At 54.8% G+C, this 15,594-nt stretch overlaps 1 protein-coding gene across 1 annotated transcript; it reads right to left on the bottom strand.

Moving 5' to 3' along the window:
- Nucleotides 1-146: 146 nt before the first annotated feature.
- Nucleotides 147-15,295, bottom strand: KRT7 (keratin 7). The gene is made up of 9 exons (XM_008003325.3): nucleotides 14,507-15,295; nucleotides 12,783-12,994; nucleotides 10,581-10,641; nucleotides 9,369-9,464; nucleotides 7,364-7,528; nucleotides 5,846-5,971; nucleotides 3,450-3,670; nucleotides 843-877; nucleotides 147-462 (listed from the first exon to the last, which is right to left on the bottom strand). Exons 1-9 carry the CDS (start codon nucleotides 14,828-14,830, stop codon nucleotides 293-295), a joined length of 1,410 nt encoding a protein of 469 aa, XP_008001516.3. The 5' UTR covers nucleotides 14,831-15,295; the 3' UTR covers nucleotides 147-292.
- Nucleotides 15,296-15,594: the final 299 nt, after the last annotated feature.

The following is a 15,594-nucleotide window of genomic DNA, read 5'->3' as shown; positions in this document are numbered from 1 at the left end:
CAGCACTCCATCCCACCATGTGCCTTCTCAGTCTCCCGCACAAAAGGCTTCCTAGTCACCAGGGAAACCCTGCCTTCACTAGTCCCGTCTTTCCCCCTGCCCAGGCTCATGACGCCAGGATACCAGGCACATGGATCACTCAGGCCTCAGAATGAGGGTGCTTTATTGGAAGCTATTCTGACATCACTTTCCAGACTGTCTCATGGTCTTGGGACCAGGCATGGGAGGCAGGGATGGGAATCTTCTTGTGACTGTGGGCGGTGGCTGGAGGAATGGAGTGGTAGGAGGCAGCTCAGTTGCGGGCACTCCTGCGACTGGTGGATGTGGTCCGGATTGAGTAAGCCTTCAGGGGCCCAGGACCCGCACTGCTGGAGAAGCTCAGGGCATTGCTGCCCATGGTTCCCCCGAGGGTCAGCCCAATGCCACCACCATTGCTACTGCCACCAGTGGAATTCACCACAGCTGGGAGAGAAAAGAGGAGGGCTCTCTTCAGTGTGAGGCTCCCTACCAGGGACCCCATCCCTTCACTGCACCCCACCCTCCTGTCCGAGCTGCCCCTCTCCCTCACCCCTGCCCCACCCCCATGGGCCAACCCAGAAGGAGCGTCTAACAGGGGTAGGGTTGCTCCCCAAGTGCTCCCGGCCCCACCCTGCCCTCTTGTACTGCTTCCCAGGCCATTGAGCTGGGCGGTATGTGCTCCAGGGGACCTGCCAGACCCTGCAGAAAGGAATGAGGCTCCTGGCCCTTCCAGCAGGGCCCTGGGCCAGTCTGCCATTCTATAGACCCAGCCCTGTCTGACCAGCACAAGCGATGCTTCCCACCGGCTACAGCCAAGGACTTACAGATATTCACAGCTCCCACTCCATCTCCGGCCAACCTGGGGGCAGAGGACAGACAGTGAGGACAGCGCTTTCCTAGCATGGGAGGGAAGCGCTCTCAGCTCCCTATCCTTCCAGGCCCCAAGCAGGATCATTGATTTTTCCTTCTTGCCCCACACTTCCAGCCTGCCTTCAGCCTTGTAAAAGGAGCGAGGAGGCATGCAGGAAGGGAGTGTTCACCTTGGCCCTTCTGTCCACTGGCCACATGATCCCAGGCAATGTCTCAGTGCCTCCATTTCCCACCTATGCCTTGGGCCCAACTACAGGACCAAATTCATGGTCTTGTTTGTGAGGGTTAAATGACATAATCTGTCTAAAGCCCTGAGCACCTGGGATTCGGTGAATGGTAGCTGTGTGTATTATTTATGTAGATGGTTGCCTTTCCTTACCATAACATAAAATCCTAAAGGTGTCTGTGGCCTATGGATACTTTTATCCCCAGTATGAGGCCTAGAGAAGTCATTGCTTAATATATGTCAACATAATTAGTGAATCATTGACTGACTGAATGGGGCTCCAGCCAGGACTAAGGAAGGAGCAGGGAGTGGGGGTGGCTTTAAGCAGCCATTGGGGCTGAAACAGGTCTTGCAGTAGAAACTAAAAATCCATTCGAGACAGCTGGCTATGTTTGTTTTGTGACTCATAGCCCCATTGTCACCAAACCCTTGGCCTTGGGGATCAGTTTGCTCCGTGGGGGCAGGGAGGACCTCACTTTAGTAGAGGGAATAAAGGGAGCCTCGCTGGCCTCTGTGGCCCCAAGCCCAGGAAGCAGGCAGAGCAAAGCCTGAAGGAAAGAGACAGGTTTGCTGAAAGCTTCCAGGGGGCTTGCTTAAAAGGCCCCTGCTTGTGCTGGGAGTTGCTGGCACTTGTGGGTGGGGAGAGGGAGCCAGTTTGCAGTCAGGCAGCAACTCTAAGAATTTCTGGTACAATGCCTAAAGAATTCAGACGGAAGAGGCCTGAATGTCCAAGGCCCCAGTGACCTGTGTGACTTTTCTCATTCTAAATAAGTGGGTGTTTTTTTGGTAACTTTGTATTCTTAAAGTAGGCCTCCCAGTTTGAATGAGTTTCTGGACCACAACTCTGATAAGTTAAGGGATAAAAGCAAGGTATCTACCTCCATATCCCCCCAGGGATGGGGGAACCGTATCCTCTCAGAGTACCTGAATGGAAGCCTGGTTATAGCAGCTCAGACTGAGATTAAGCTTTCGGAAGAGGATGTCTCTGCATGCTGTGTGACCTTGGGCACACTACCGACCCATTTCTGAACTTCAGTCCCCTTTTCTTCCCATGGGAGGAAGCCAGATCAGGTACCACTCTAAGAGTTCCCCACCTCTGACTTCTATGATGACCGAAGGCCCAGGGTATGGGTTCTAAAGAATGTGGGGGCCCTGTGCCCCATGAGAGAGGTGGAAGCAGAGAGAGGCATCTTGGCTGGAGCTCCCTGTGCCCAGATCAGCTTCTGTGTTCCCAGAGGCCTTTGGTGTTCAATTCTTCTTCCCACAAAGAAGACTGGGTGCTAACCCAGGGAGAAGGCGGGTCAGTGGCAGGGGCAAAGCCCCTTCCTCCTCCTCTCCGCCCCCTACTCATACCCTGCAGCCCTGTGTCTCCTCTCCGCCTCCCAGCACCCAGGCCCTCGGCCCTAGCACCCCGGCCCTCGACCCCAGCACCCCTTCACTCCCCAGTCCCTTCCCCACTGCTCCATTCATCCTCCATCACGTCTCTCTCTGGCCCCTCAGGAATAATACTCAGAAAAGAAGAAGTTCTTGTATACACTAAGCATTTTACAAATGCAAGTTACTTGTCTCTGGGGGTTTCCTTTGTGGATGTTTTCTCTCCTCCACCCTCTGCACCTCCCTGAGGGCAGAAACATGTCCTACATATTCTCTGTCACCATGGTGTCTTACAACAAGCCAAGAATGAAGAGGTTGAGTTCTAACCCAACAATACATACATGAAGGCCCAGCTGCATGGACAGAGGTGTCATGTGGTTCATGAAGAATGTGCTATCAGACTCACCCATTGCAGCCTCCTCTCTGACTACAAGTGAGTCTGCAAATATCTCTGGGGACAAACGAAATTATCCCCCTCCACCACAGTCAGTTAACACCACATGATGTAGCACTTAGTTCTGTAGTGAGAAGCAGCTTGGCATCCTGGAAGATCTTTGGAGCAGGAATCAGCACACCCTGACTGCACACTGGCCCTGTTCCCTCAATTAATGAAACTCAACCACAGTTTTCCCCTCTGGAGACTAAGGAATCAATCATCTCTGACCTGACTACCTGAATGTGTGCTGAGGATCAAATATGATAACCCTAAGAAGCCACACACACAAAGGGACTGTTATCATTTCAACCTGCCCACTGAGCTTCACACATCATGGTCTTTCCTTCCAGAAGCTCATCTCATTGAAGGCAAAGAGGCAAGCATCAGCTCTGTGTCCCCTGCATCCCCACACCCAGTGCCCTGCAGAGGAGGGGCACACAGGAAATGCTTGTAAATGGATGAATGTCAAGCCCCAGACCCCACGGAGCCCTAGAAGGATCCCCTTTCCAGCTTCCTTGTCCTCACCGGCTCTCCTCGCCCTCCAGCAGCTTGCGGTAGGTGGCGATCTCGATGTCCAGGGCCAGCTTCACGCTCATGAGTTCCTGGTACTCACGCAGTTGCCGCACCATATCCTGCTTGGCCCGCTGCAGGGCAGCTTCCAGCTCCTCCTGCTTGGCACGAGCATCCTTGAGTGCCAGCTCCCCACGCTCCTCAGCCTCTGCAATGGCGGCCTCCAACTTGGCACGCTGTGGGCAGCAGTGCAGCTATAAGCCGGGGCTCACCAGTCTGCCTTCCTGCCTACCCATCCTGCAGTGAGCACCCGGGCAACTTGCTTAAGGCGGCTTCATTGGCACCACCTACTCCTCCAAGTACCAGAGAATCCCAAGGGTTAAACACATAGGTTTGGATATCCAATGCCTATGTTCCAGTTCTGGCTCTGCCACTTACTAGCTATGTGACCATGGATGAACCAACCCTGCTAAGCCAAAGTCCCCTCTTTTCTGAAAGTACAATAATCACAGTGTATGCCTCATCAGGAGATTTTGAGGATGAAATGAAATAGTATACAACATGTCCTTGGCACAATGTCTAGCACACAGCAAGTTCTTAATAAATGCTATTGTGATCATTTTTAATGAATGCTATTATGATTTTCAAACCCCCAGTCCCCCAGCCCCAGCCCCCAGCTGCAGGAGCTCTAAGACCATGGGATCTTAATTGAGTCCCCAGATGTCAGGCAGCTAAGAAAGACCAGAAACCACCTATAAAATAGGAACCAGTTGAAAGCAGGCCCAAAACAGGAGGGCCTGGAGCAGACAGACCTTCCTAGATGCCCCCAGATGCCATGAGATGCATGACTCACAGTCCCCGGGTTCGGTCAGGGATGCTCTGGTTCTAGACCTGTGCCTGCCTGGAGCAGCTGCCACTTCCTCCCTGGCCTTAGAGTGCCCTCTGCTTTGGGCTCAGCCGCCATGGCCAGGAGCCTGAATAGTCCCAGGCCTCATTTTGTTTAGCTCAGAGAGCCACCATCCCTGTCCCCTGGGCAAGGACTTCTCTCTCTTCTCACCGGCCATTCTCTGTCCTCAGATCCTCTTCCCTCAGCAGAGGCAGCCTGCCTCTCTGCCAGAGACCACATTCCCCAGGAGGCCCTCTGACGCTCTGCCCCTCAGCCGTGGCTCAGTGCCCTGCCTTGTCACACTGGTGCCCCCAGAGTTAAGGCCATCCCCACTGCCTCTGGAGACCCCTTGTAGCTCCCCCTGATGCTCCTCAGTGGTGGTAGACACCTGGCCCTAGGCCTGGATCTGCCCTATTGTGTGAGAGGAGAACCGGATGTGGTAGAGGCTGCAGTGTTTGGGAAACCACCATTTGTTATTCTGTGCTTCCCCTCCTGGCCTGGAAGCTGGCCCACTTCATGGGGTGACTAGTGGCCCTGCCTCTGTGCCACAAGGCAGCCTCCGCCCTCCTGTAAACAGGCCCGCAGGGCTCCAAGGGGAGGACATTTCTGGGTAAATCACTGCCATATTCCCCAGACCCACAGCTCATCTGGAAATCAGCTTTCCGAAGCTTCCACATGTGTCGCCTTCCCCTTCTCTCCACTGCAGACACCTGCACAGGCTGAGCTGCCCTGGCCACACCCTACTCAGCCAGGGCTGGGGGGCCTTCCCCCATCAACACCTCCAACCCCAGCTTCCAGCAAAGCTCATCCTCCCAGGCAGTCTCTCATCTGAGACCCGTGCCCCTGCCACGTGCCAGATGCTGGAAGAGAGGAGCAGTGAACCAGATAGACAGGCTGCCGATAGAGGGGCTGGGTGTTTGAGGCTGCTGTCTCTGAAAAGGGGTCTTTTCCTAAACCCCAGGGAGGAGAAAGGAACAGCCATGGACAGAGCTGGGAGAACCACAATCCAGGGGGAGGCAACGCCAAGTGCAAAGGCCCTGAAGCATGACCATGCTTGGCAAATGCAAGACACAGGAAGTAGGTTAGCATGGCCAGAGCAGAGTGAGGGGAGTCATGGAAAGTGAGGTTTGGGTGGGAAAGGGCCATGTGAGCCATTATAACGTCTTCTGCTGGCCTCTGTCCCTGCAATGAATGATGAGCTCCCAGGGGCAGCACCCTGCACCCAGAACCAGGTGCAATCAGAGTGCTCGGTATCAATGTGGAACCAGTGGTGGCTTTCCTCTGGCCAGTCAGCTGAGTCTCCCTCCACATGCTCTGTGCACATCCAGGACCCTTCTCCCATCAGCCCATGCCAGGACCTGGCCAAGAACGTTGTGTCCTGGAGATCTCACAAGGGGGTCTGAAACAGTGGCACCAACTTTGGCCGGGAGAGGGGAAACCTCCTGCTCCGCATCCTGAGTGTGGCCTCAGCTGGCCCCCCCTGCATGCCCCAAGGAGCAGGGGGAGCCAGGAGGGCTTGTCCCACCTGGTTCTTGATGTTGTCGATCTCAGCCTGCAGCCTCTGGATGGCCCGGTTCATCTCCGAAATCTCGTTCCGGGTATTCCGGAGGTCGTCCCCATGCTTCCCAGCTTGGGCCTGGAGGGTCTCAAACTGGAAGGGCCATACAGAGAGTTATGGTAGGGAGGTGGGCAGAGAGTACAAGTAACTCATCCCTCTCTCCACCCAAGGAAGGCCCCTGCCAACTTATATTTTCAGGGAAGGACCGTCTGACTCCCATCAACCTTTGCCTGATGCCAGGAGACCAGACAGCAGCGTGAGGAAGGGATTCATTCTCCTCCCAGCCAGCCAGGGAGGGCAGACAAGGCTCCGTAGGCCCATCCCCACGGACCCCGGGGCTCCTCCACTCCCACCATGCCCTTCTGCTGGAGAATCACTGAGAGTTTGAGATTCTCACCTGTTCAACACCCAGAACACCCATTTCATAGGTGAGGAGAGTGAGTCTCGGAGAAGAGAAAGCACCACCCAGGGATCACACAGCCTATCAGTGGTGGAATGAGGGCCTGAACCCAGGTCTCCTTGTTGGCATACTTGTGTTCTCGCCCATGCACCATGAATGACTCCCTATCTCTGCAGGGGCAGACCTCTCAATCCTTGCCCCAGGATCCCTTCTTCAGGAACACTGGTTCACCCCAGCACCCACTCCTGCTACCTCAGCCCCTGCACCATCAACTGTCCTGCCACCATGGAGTGGATGTGATGATTAAGCCTCCCAGGTCTAGAGCCCTCGTGTTCAGGATCTAGTCCCTGCTCTTCCATCTACTAGCTGCATGCAGTTGCAAATTACTAAACTTCTCTGTGCCTCAATTTCCTCATCTTTAAATGGGGGTAATAGGCCGGGTGCGGTGGCTCACACATGTAATCCCCCAGCACTTTGGGAGGCCGAGGCAGGTGGATCACCTGAAGTCAGGAGTTTGAGACCAGCCTGGCCAACATGGTGAAACCTCCTCTCTACTAAAAATACAAAAAAAAATTACCCAGGCATGATGGCGCACACCTGTAATCCCAGCTACTCAGGAGGCTGAAACACGAGGATCACTTGAACCAGGGAGGCAGAGGCTGCAGTGACCCGAGATCACACCACTGCACTCCAGCCTGGATGACAGAGCAAGACTCCATCTCAAAAAATAAAAATAAAATACATAAAATAAAATAAAACAAAATGGGGGTAATAATGATGCCTATCTAATAGGGCTGTTCTGTGGATTACATGAGTCAATAGCGGCAAAACATTTGAAAATTGCCTAGTACTGTGTAAATACTTGCCATATTTTAGCTATTATAATGATTAATCCATATCTGTTTCCTCTGCCCTGTCCTCCCATCTTGGGATTTCCTCCAGGGCAGAGCACCACAGATTTAAACCACTGGTGCCTGCTAGAACAGTGGGACCCAGGCCCTGAAGACTTGAGACAAGTTGAGGAGTAAGGGAAGCTGCCACCAAGGACCCTGGCAGGAGGAAGTATGCCCCCGGTGGCCTCACACCTTGGTCTGGTACCAGGCCTCAGCCTCAGCCCGGCTGCATTTGGCCATCTCCTCATACTGCGCCTTGACCTCAGCAATGATGCTGTCCAGGTCCAGAGAGCGACTGTTGTCCATGGACAGCACCACAGATGTGTCGGAGATCTGGGACTGCAGCTCTGTCAACTCCTGTAGGGACCAGACAGGACATCAGGACTTAGGGCAGGATCCTATGCCCACACCCACCCTGGGATTCCCCACTCACAAAAGAAAGAAAAGAGAGAATAGCCTGGAGTGGGCTGAGTCACCAGGCAGCAAGGGGGCCCAGACCCAGCACACATTAAGTTATTTCATTCTGCCCACCCTTGGCTCCCTGAGAGCCCATTAGCAGTGTCTCAAACGAAAATCTGGCAGGGTTAAAGGGGATAAGGAAAGGCACAGTGTCGTGCGCTGTGCCGACTTCTCACTGTGAGGTTCTGTAGGCACACAAGCTCTATTATGAGGGAGGCCATGGGGAATGGATGAAATTATCATATTCCACCCTGCTACAGGATACTCTGCAGTCTGTACACTGATACACACACACACACACACACACACACAGGTGTGTTTACACATAAATAAACTAAACTTTCACCACATTACATGTGTGTTTACATATAAATAAACCATGTGATAGACACAAGAAGACCTGAGATTAGAAATGCCTGAAGCAAGCCTCAAAGAAACTTCCCCTGAAATTAACAAATGTATGGACATTTGCTCTGAGGGGCTGATGGAGACTGGACGTTCAGGCAAAGACTAGACTGAAGAACTGGTCTGTAATTAACCTCACAAGCTAATTATGCCCAGGCTAGCCTCTGCCAAGTGACTGGCTGCCCTACCTTCTGCCTAAAGCCAGAGACTCACACTGATGAGAGTGGAGAGGTTTTTAAATCCCCTTGAAGAAAAACAGCTGGAGAGCTCGGAGGACAAGGGTGAGAGGGAGAGAATGAGAAGGGAATGGAGGACATTAGAGTGGTGAGTTGGCAGGCAGCTACCACCCAGCCCCTCTGGGAGTAAATGCTCAGGCACTCCAGTCTCTCCTGACTTAGGCTCCCCTGCTGGCCCCACCTAGCCCACCTTTGAACCCTATCACAGCCTGGAGTACCCTGACCTCCTCCTGGTTCCTTTCAGTCCCACCCAATCCCCCTTCCTTGGAAATGCTGCAATCATCCCATGTCTCTCCAAGGTCAATCCTGATTGACTCACCCCCACCTCCTCCTGAACCCTTAGCCCATCCTGAATTCCTGAGTCCAGAAAGGATAAAGGGCAGGATAAATCCTCTCAACCCCTGATGAAGGAAATAATGTATATAATGGTCCATTTCCAAGACAAAGTGCCTTAAATTGACTTAGGTCAGCAAACTACAGAAGAAATAGGATATACTAGCCCTCTACTTGAATAGCCAATGCCTGCTTGTTAGCCCCTCAGCTTCTCTTGCCCTCACCTGAACCAAAGAAGTTTAGTCTAAGATGAAGGTTTGATAGCCTGCAAAATGACTCACTTTGTCTGTTCTTATCAGCCTGCCCAGCTACTTAGGTCATAAGTCAAATACTTAAAGAGTCCTTGAGCTGACTAGGATTGCAATGCATTGTAGGCTGCAACAAAATGCAGGAAGTCAACCCTAAAAAAAACACCTAAAGCCCCAACCCAACAACCAATAGGCGACGTCCAGGAAGATTCTAACCCCATAGTACTCAGCCTGTGAGGAACTGAGGGAGGGACCTGTGCACTAGGGGATAAATTGCTTGTTGTGGCTGTGCTGGGCGTACCTGCCCATCAGACACCCATCTTGCAAGACTGTCATTAAAAGTCTCACTTTCGCTGTTCTCCAGGTCTCTGAGTCCATTCTTTGGGTTTGGACGGTTGAGTTTGTTTCTCACACTGACACATACCTGGACTGGCCCAGAGGCAGGGGGCTGGACCAAATGTCTCCCTGGTTAGAATGGGTAGGATAAGACATGTCACCCAGCCCCATGGTCCTCACCATCTCATTGAGGGTCCTGAGGAAGTTGATCTCATCATTCAGGGCATCCACCTTGGCCTCCAGCTCCACCTTGCTCATGTAGGCAGCATCCACATCCTGGGGGTTGGGGCAAGATGGGGCAGAGGGACACCATGTCCTCAGTACAGGGAACATTTAGTAGGGGTGGGAGTAGTTCTGCTCTACCCAACCCACAGGCCAAACACTACCACCCTACCCAGAAACAGAGTTTCTCCAGCTGCCTGACACGGTCACAGCAGGAAGCTTGCCCTGCTACCCCTCCAGACTGCATGGCGGGCATCAGCACAGGTATCCCAGAGCAGCTGAAGCCCCAAGCTAGCACTTGACCAGTTCCTAAAGACCCAGATGGTTTCAACAACCCCCTAACTCCACCTACTAACCGTGTAACCTGGAAAAAATCACTTCAACTCTGGGAATTCAACTTTTCATCAGTCAGTAGCAGAACACAAAGTCATTCAGATTCCCAGCCCCTCTCCCAGAGATGGAAAATCTCCAGGCTATGTGTTTAATTTGCAGCATGGTAACTATGATGTAGGTGGGCCTCAACTAACACCCCAGGTGAAGATGGTGTCTGGGCCTCTTCCAGCTGCACTTTCCCGAGGTTAAACTCCTATGGACAGGCCTCACTTTTACTCATCCCTGAATCTCCAAGGGCCCAGCTCCCAGGGGCAAGTTGCACTTCTGTGGTTTGGCCTGGAACACCAACTGCTCAGTGTTTTGAAGAGAATCTTAAAGGGCATATAGACAAGACCCCTAAGATACTTCTAAGGCCTTCCAACATTGCACATCTTCAGGAACAGAGAACCCATGCTGGCTCGAGGCAGCTCATTGCATTCATTTAGCAAACATTTCAGGCCAGCCAAGCACCACCGTTGTGATGAAAATGTTCTGGCTTGAATAGAGCACTTCCTTATTCAGCATTGAAATCTCCCTCTATAACCTCCATCCTTTGCTCTTAGTTCTAACCCCTAGAGGCCTAGAAATGAGTCACCACACACACACACACACACACACACACACACACGCACGCGCGCGCACATGCACCCACAGGACAGACTGTGCAGACTTCCTCTTGGACAGCTCAGGCAGGTCTTGGCCAGAGGTCCCCATGGGCTGGTCAGGTGAGAGGACCCTGTGGTCCTTTGTCCCACATGTTTTCAGAAAACCTGCCTCCAGCCTGTCTTCCCCACTCACCTTCTTCAGCACCACAAACTCATTCTCAGCAGCTGCGCGGCGGTTAATTTCATCTTCATACCTGCAGTAGAGGAGGGCCTGGTGTTGGTACAGCTTTGCCTCCATGCTCCGCCAGCCATATGCAGCTGTGAAATCGGCCCTGCCTCCCTTCCCCTACTCTTTAAAGACACACCTGAAAAAACAGGTGTCAGCTACAAAACCAAATTTCCCTGACTTCCACGTGGCCATTCCTAGGGCTTTGAGTCTTGGCACTGGGGACTGTTGGTGGGGCACATAGGAAACATGTGAGTGACAGCACAGAAGCTGCATGTCCTGGGAGAAAGAAAGCAAATAATAATAGTCATATGCATGGACTATGTTCTATGGGTTGTACACATATTATGCGCTTCCTGTGCATGAGCTCATTTCATCCTCACAGCAAACCTATAACGATGGTACTCTGGTTATCAGAGAAGGGAACAGAGACACAGAGAGGCAGCTAATCTGCCCAGGTCACTAAGCTGCTAAGTGGCACAGCCCAGACTTGAACCTGGCAGCTGACTCCAGCCATGCCCTAATCACTACTTAATCCCACCCCTCAGGGGCAAAGAAGGAGTCTGAAGGGGAGGAACCTTGTAGAATCAGGATGAGGGATACACAAAGTCATGAAAGAATCAGGTCCCACCTAGATGATCCAGTCCCCATCCTTCCTCCCACAGCTCCTGTCACTCTTCCTCCCAAGGAGCCACTCCTGGCCCTTAGGAGGACCTGAGCAAACAAGGCACAGAGGAAGAGACCACACTGGCCTAATCTAATGCTTATGTTGAGACTCAAAAAAGGGTGTTGGAAACAAGAGTTCCAAGAACTGCTGGGAGCAGTAGGGGCAACCTGGGGTGGAGAGCAGGACATCCAGGTAGGCCAAGCCCCTTCAGGAGCCCAGACTCAGGGTGGGAGGTGCCCATACTCTCAAAGTTGCACTCCCTCAAGTCCTATAGAAGCTGTAGAAATATCTGCAAGGCTTCCTGTCCACCCCTGCCTCGGCGGTGCACAGCCAGGTCCAGAGGGTGCACAGATCAGAACTCCCTGAGCAGCTGCACACAGGGACCCTCCCTGGACCCCTTCCCTGGACCCCCTTCCAGTTCCTGTTTCAGTCCCAGCCTGGATCTCAGGCTGGCTCCACAGGAAGGTGCTCTGAGGGTTTGGGGTGGGGGGAGTATTGGGGGCGCAGCAGGTGTGCACACATGCATACACACACGTGTTAGTCCTGACAACACAGGCTGAATGGTGGCCCCAGGCCTTCCCTACTCTGCACCTGTCTGGTTCCACCTGCTATGGGACTAATCCTGTTGACTTTTGCCTAGGGAAGTGGGGATGTGGGGGGGCACTCCACAAAGACCTTGTTTGCTCTCCTCCAGTCACAGCCAATGTACCTGCGCCTGCTTAGTCACACAGCCACAGGCAGGGGACAGAACTCACTCACTGCCCCGCTGCCCCTCAGGTGTGCCAGGGTGGGGCCGGCCTGAGCTTCAGGCTTTTGTTTCTATTCAATGAGAAAAGAGCACAGCGAGCACCTCAAAGGCCTGTCCTCAAAAGCCCCAGTCCCAGCCTTCCTGGGCCTCCTTCTGGCTCCTACCATGACCAGACCCACCCTCAGCCTCTGCAGCCCTCCCATGGCTCACGATAACCATTTTCCCTCCCTGCTTCTTTCCTTCCCAAGTTGGCTCCGTGTCCCCTCCTAGGAGTCAGGGACCTAAAATTCAAGTCCCAGCTCTCCCAGTGACCTTTGCTGTGTGAGCTCAACCAAGTCCCAAAATTTCTCTGGTCTCTAATTCCTCACCTGAACAAAAGAGAGTTGTTCTAGAATAATCTGTGAAGGTCATGCCAGTTCTGAAGCACCCCTGTCAGAAGACACTTTCTGCCCTACTCTCTCTCGGGGCCGTGGTCAGGCACCCACAGGAGACAGTGCAGGTCAGGGCTGGGCTGAGACATTTCACTGGGACTGAGTCAGGGGAAAAGACCAGAATGATTTGGAAACAGTCTCCAGGGACAAAGAGGAGAGAGGAAAAGTGGGAAATGCATTGGTCAAGACTGGCCCCTCAGGGAGTTATTGGACTGAGCAGTTGCATGCTGACTCCTGAAGCAGGGGGACTTGCACAGGGTCAGCTGATGAGGGTCACATTGGTCCAGGGCAGGGGTTTCAACACGCAGCACTGGGGGCATTACTTATTCTTGAAGTCCTCCACCACATCCTGCATGCTCCGCAGCTCCGCCTCCAGGCGGCCCCCATCCACCTGCAGCGCCTCGAGCTGCCCCCGAAGGCCAGCGATCTGGGCCTCAAAGATGTCTGGGAGGCGGCTGCTCTTGGCCGACTTCTGCTCCTGCAGCAGCGTCCACTTGGTCTCTAGCAGCTTGTTCTGCTGCTCCAGAAACCGCACCTAGAAAGGGCGAGAAGGAGGAAGCTCAAGAGGAGCCGGAGTGTGTCACCTACAGCGGGACTGAGGAGTATTGTCTCTAGCCACTTAGCAGAGCCATGCTCTCCCTGGCTGTTTCCCTGCCTGGGGCCTCCAGCCCTCTCCCTTTGGACTCCAAATCAAGTGTCCTACAGAGTGATCCAGGAAGCAGGTCTGCCTGGTGCACGGATGTGCCCCGTGGTTGACTCTCGACGAATGTGCTCTGGGGCCTCACCTCCACTTCACTGCCCATCGCGTTACAGGTGGTGTTCTCCACCTCCCTCTCTGAAGGGCCACCTCTTCCTGTCAGTGGATCATGAGGATGACCAGGCCCAGCCCTCCCTTCAGTCTGGGACCTCTTCTCTTCCTTCCTCAGTATCCTTTCTCTCCTTCCCCTTTCTCCAGCAAGGCCTCAGGACAGTCAATCCATTGGTAAAATGACCTCAGCCTGGAGTCCACAAAGGCTCTTAAGGAGTAGCTGGTATGACTAGGGGTGGGAGGCAATAGAAGCCTCTGCAAAACCAGCATCTCAGGGCCCCAGGCCCTGTGGACCACAGAGAGTAAGACAGTGCGGCTCAACACGTGGGGGAACCTGGGCCTGGAGCAGCTTGGGGAGGCCCCTACAAAATCTAAAAAACAGGTCTGGGTGAATGGTGAAGGAAAGGAGGACATGAGGGATGGGGGTGGTGTGGGAGTAAACTTGGTGGAAGCCTGAGGAAGCCAGAACAGCCCAGCAGGGCCAGCCCTGAGTTCCTGGCTTTGGCCGCACTCCTCCCAAACCCACCAGTCAAGTCTGCCCCTCGACCCCTCCAGAGGCCCGTTGTGTGGCGGAGTCCAACAGCCAGGAAAAATATCTCCAAAATGGCCCCTTTTCGAGGCCCCTCTCTGCCACTCCCTGCCCCCAACTGGGCCGTCTTCAAGGGTAGGGGTAACCTCTCCTCCTGCCACCTAAGGGAGGCTGGAGGACCAAGCAGGTGGGGGCGGGGCGAGGCGGGAGCCTCCCTCACTGTAGCCCTAATCTCCAGCATCCGCATCCGCATCAGCATCCGAACGAGACTGGGTCTCCCTGGCTGGGAAGGGCGTGCCACCCAAGTCCATTCCTGACTCCACACGGTCCCCTCTCAGGGAAAGGGTCCCAGAGAGAGAACTCCTGGCCTAGGCCTCTGGAACTCCTAGGCACGAGGCAAAACTCGTCCAGGGGACCCACAGGCAGCCAGCGAGGGCAGCCCTGCAGCACTCAGGCCCGCACTCCCGGAGGAAAGGGAGGGGCAGCTGGGCAGCTTGCTGGAAGGGAGGGCTTGGAAACCGAGGGGATAAAATAGCTACGGGGTTCATGCGGAGGAGGAAGGACCCCCAGATCGTGTCCGCAACACTGGCGGAAAGAGAGAAGGGCGGCAGTGCTCCCAGCTCCTCGCCCGCGCGCAGGCAGGGCTAGTTGGGGCGGCTGCTGTGGTCTGGAGCGCGGCTCGAGGCGAGACGAGGTCCAGTCCTGCTCACCTTGTCGATGAAGGAGGCAAACTTGTTGTTGAGGGTCTTGATCTGCTCACGCTCCTCCTGGCGCACCCGCTGGAGGGAGGGGTCGGCTTCCAGCCGCAGCGGGGCCAGCAGGCTCTGGTTGATGGTGACCTCGCGGATGCCGGCGCCCACCGGGCCCCCATAGGCGGAGCGCACAGCCACGCGCGGCCGCGAGGCGCCCAAGCCGTAGAGGCTGCTGCTGCCAAGGCCGCCGGGGCGCGCGGAGCTCAGGCGCGCCTGGGCGCCGCGGCCCGAAAAGGCGGCTGAGCGCGAGGTGAATACCGGGGAGCTGAAGTGAATGGACATGGTGGCTGGGCCGGGATGGACCTAGCGGCGGGCTAGGAGGAGCGCGCACTCGCTGACCTCAGGGACACTCTGCGCCTTTTATCCGCCGGCGCAGGAGCCTGGGCTTCCACAGGTAGGGGCGGGGCTGGCCGCGGGCCACCCTTCTCTGCTGCCAGGCCCCTCCTGGGGCCGCCCTCCGCCATCTGCCCGCCCGCTCCGCCGAAGCCCAGACTTTCAAACCAAGCAGGAATGGTCCGGAGTGGGCAGGAGCGCCATCCCTAGACGGCCGCAGAGAACAGCGGGGGACCACAGTTCCGGCCCATCAGAAAAGGGCTCAGTGAAGGAAGGCTTCCCGGAGGAGGATGCTTGGAGACGGGGTGAAGAACAGAGATCCCTGATGCCCGAGCAGAAAGACCCAGTGGCAAGAGACTGGGGGAAGGGGTGGGCAGAAAAGTTCCAACCCAGGAGTCAACGCCCAGACGACCGTCCAGGCTGCTGAAGCCAGAAAGGCATTCCTTACCGCTCTCCCTCACACCGATCCAGCTCCTCCTTGAGAGATCAGCTCACTTGTTAGGGAGTGGGACCCCTCCTGGCCCAGCTAGTTTCCCTGGCTGCGTTCCCTCCTACTTCATTTCCCAAAGAAACTAGGCTGAGAGGGCCGCGACCGCACTTCTGGCTCCTCCCCTCCCCACTCCAGTAGGCATCGGAAACCCAGGGGCCTTGGGAATGATTACCCCGGACCCCCACCCCCCGGACCCTCCACTCATATTCCTGCTCATCTATTT

This window comes from Chlorocebus sabaeus, chromosome 11 (genome assembly GCF_047675955.1).
Source record: "Chlorocebus sabaeus isolate Y175 chromosome 11, mChlSab1.0.hap1, whole genome shotgun sequence".
NCBI classification, from domain to species: domain Eukaryota; kingdom Metazoa; phylum Chordata; class Mammalia; order Primates; family Cercopithecidae; genus Chlorocebus; species Chlorocebus sabaeus.
Note: the sequence above shows the minus strand (reverse complement) of the source record. Positions and strands in the feature narration are given on the sequence as shown.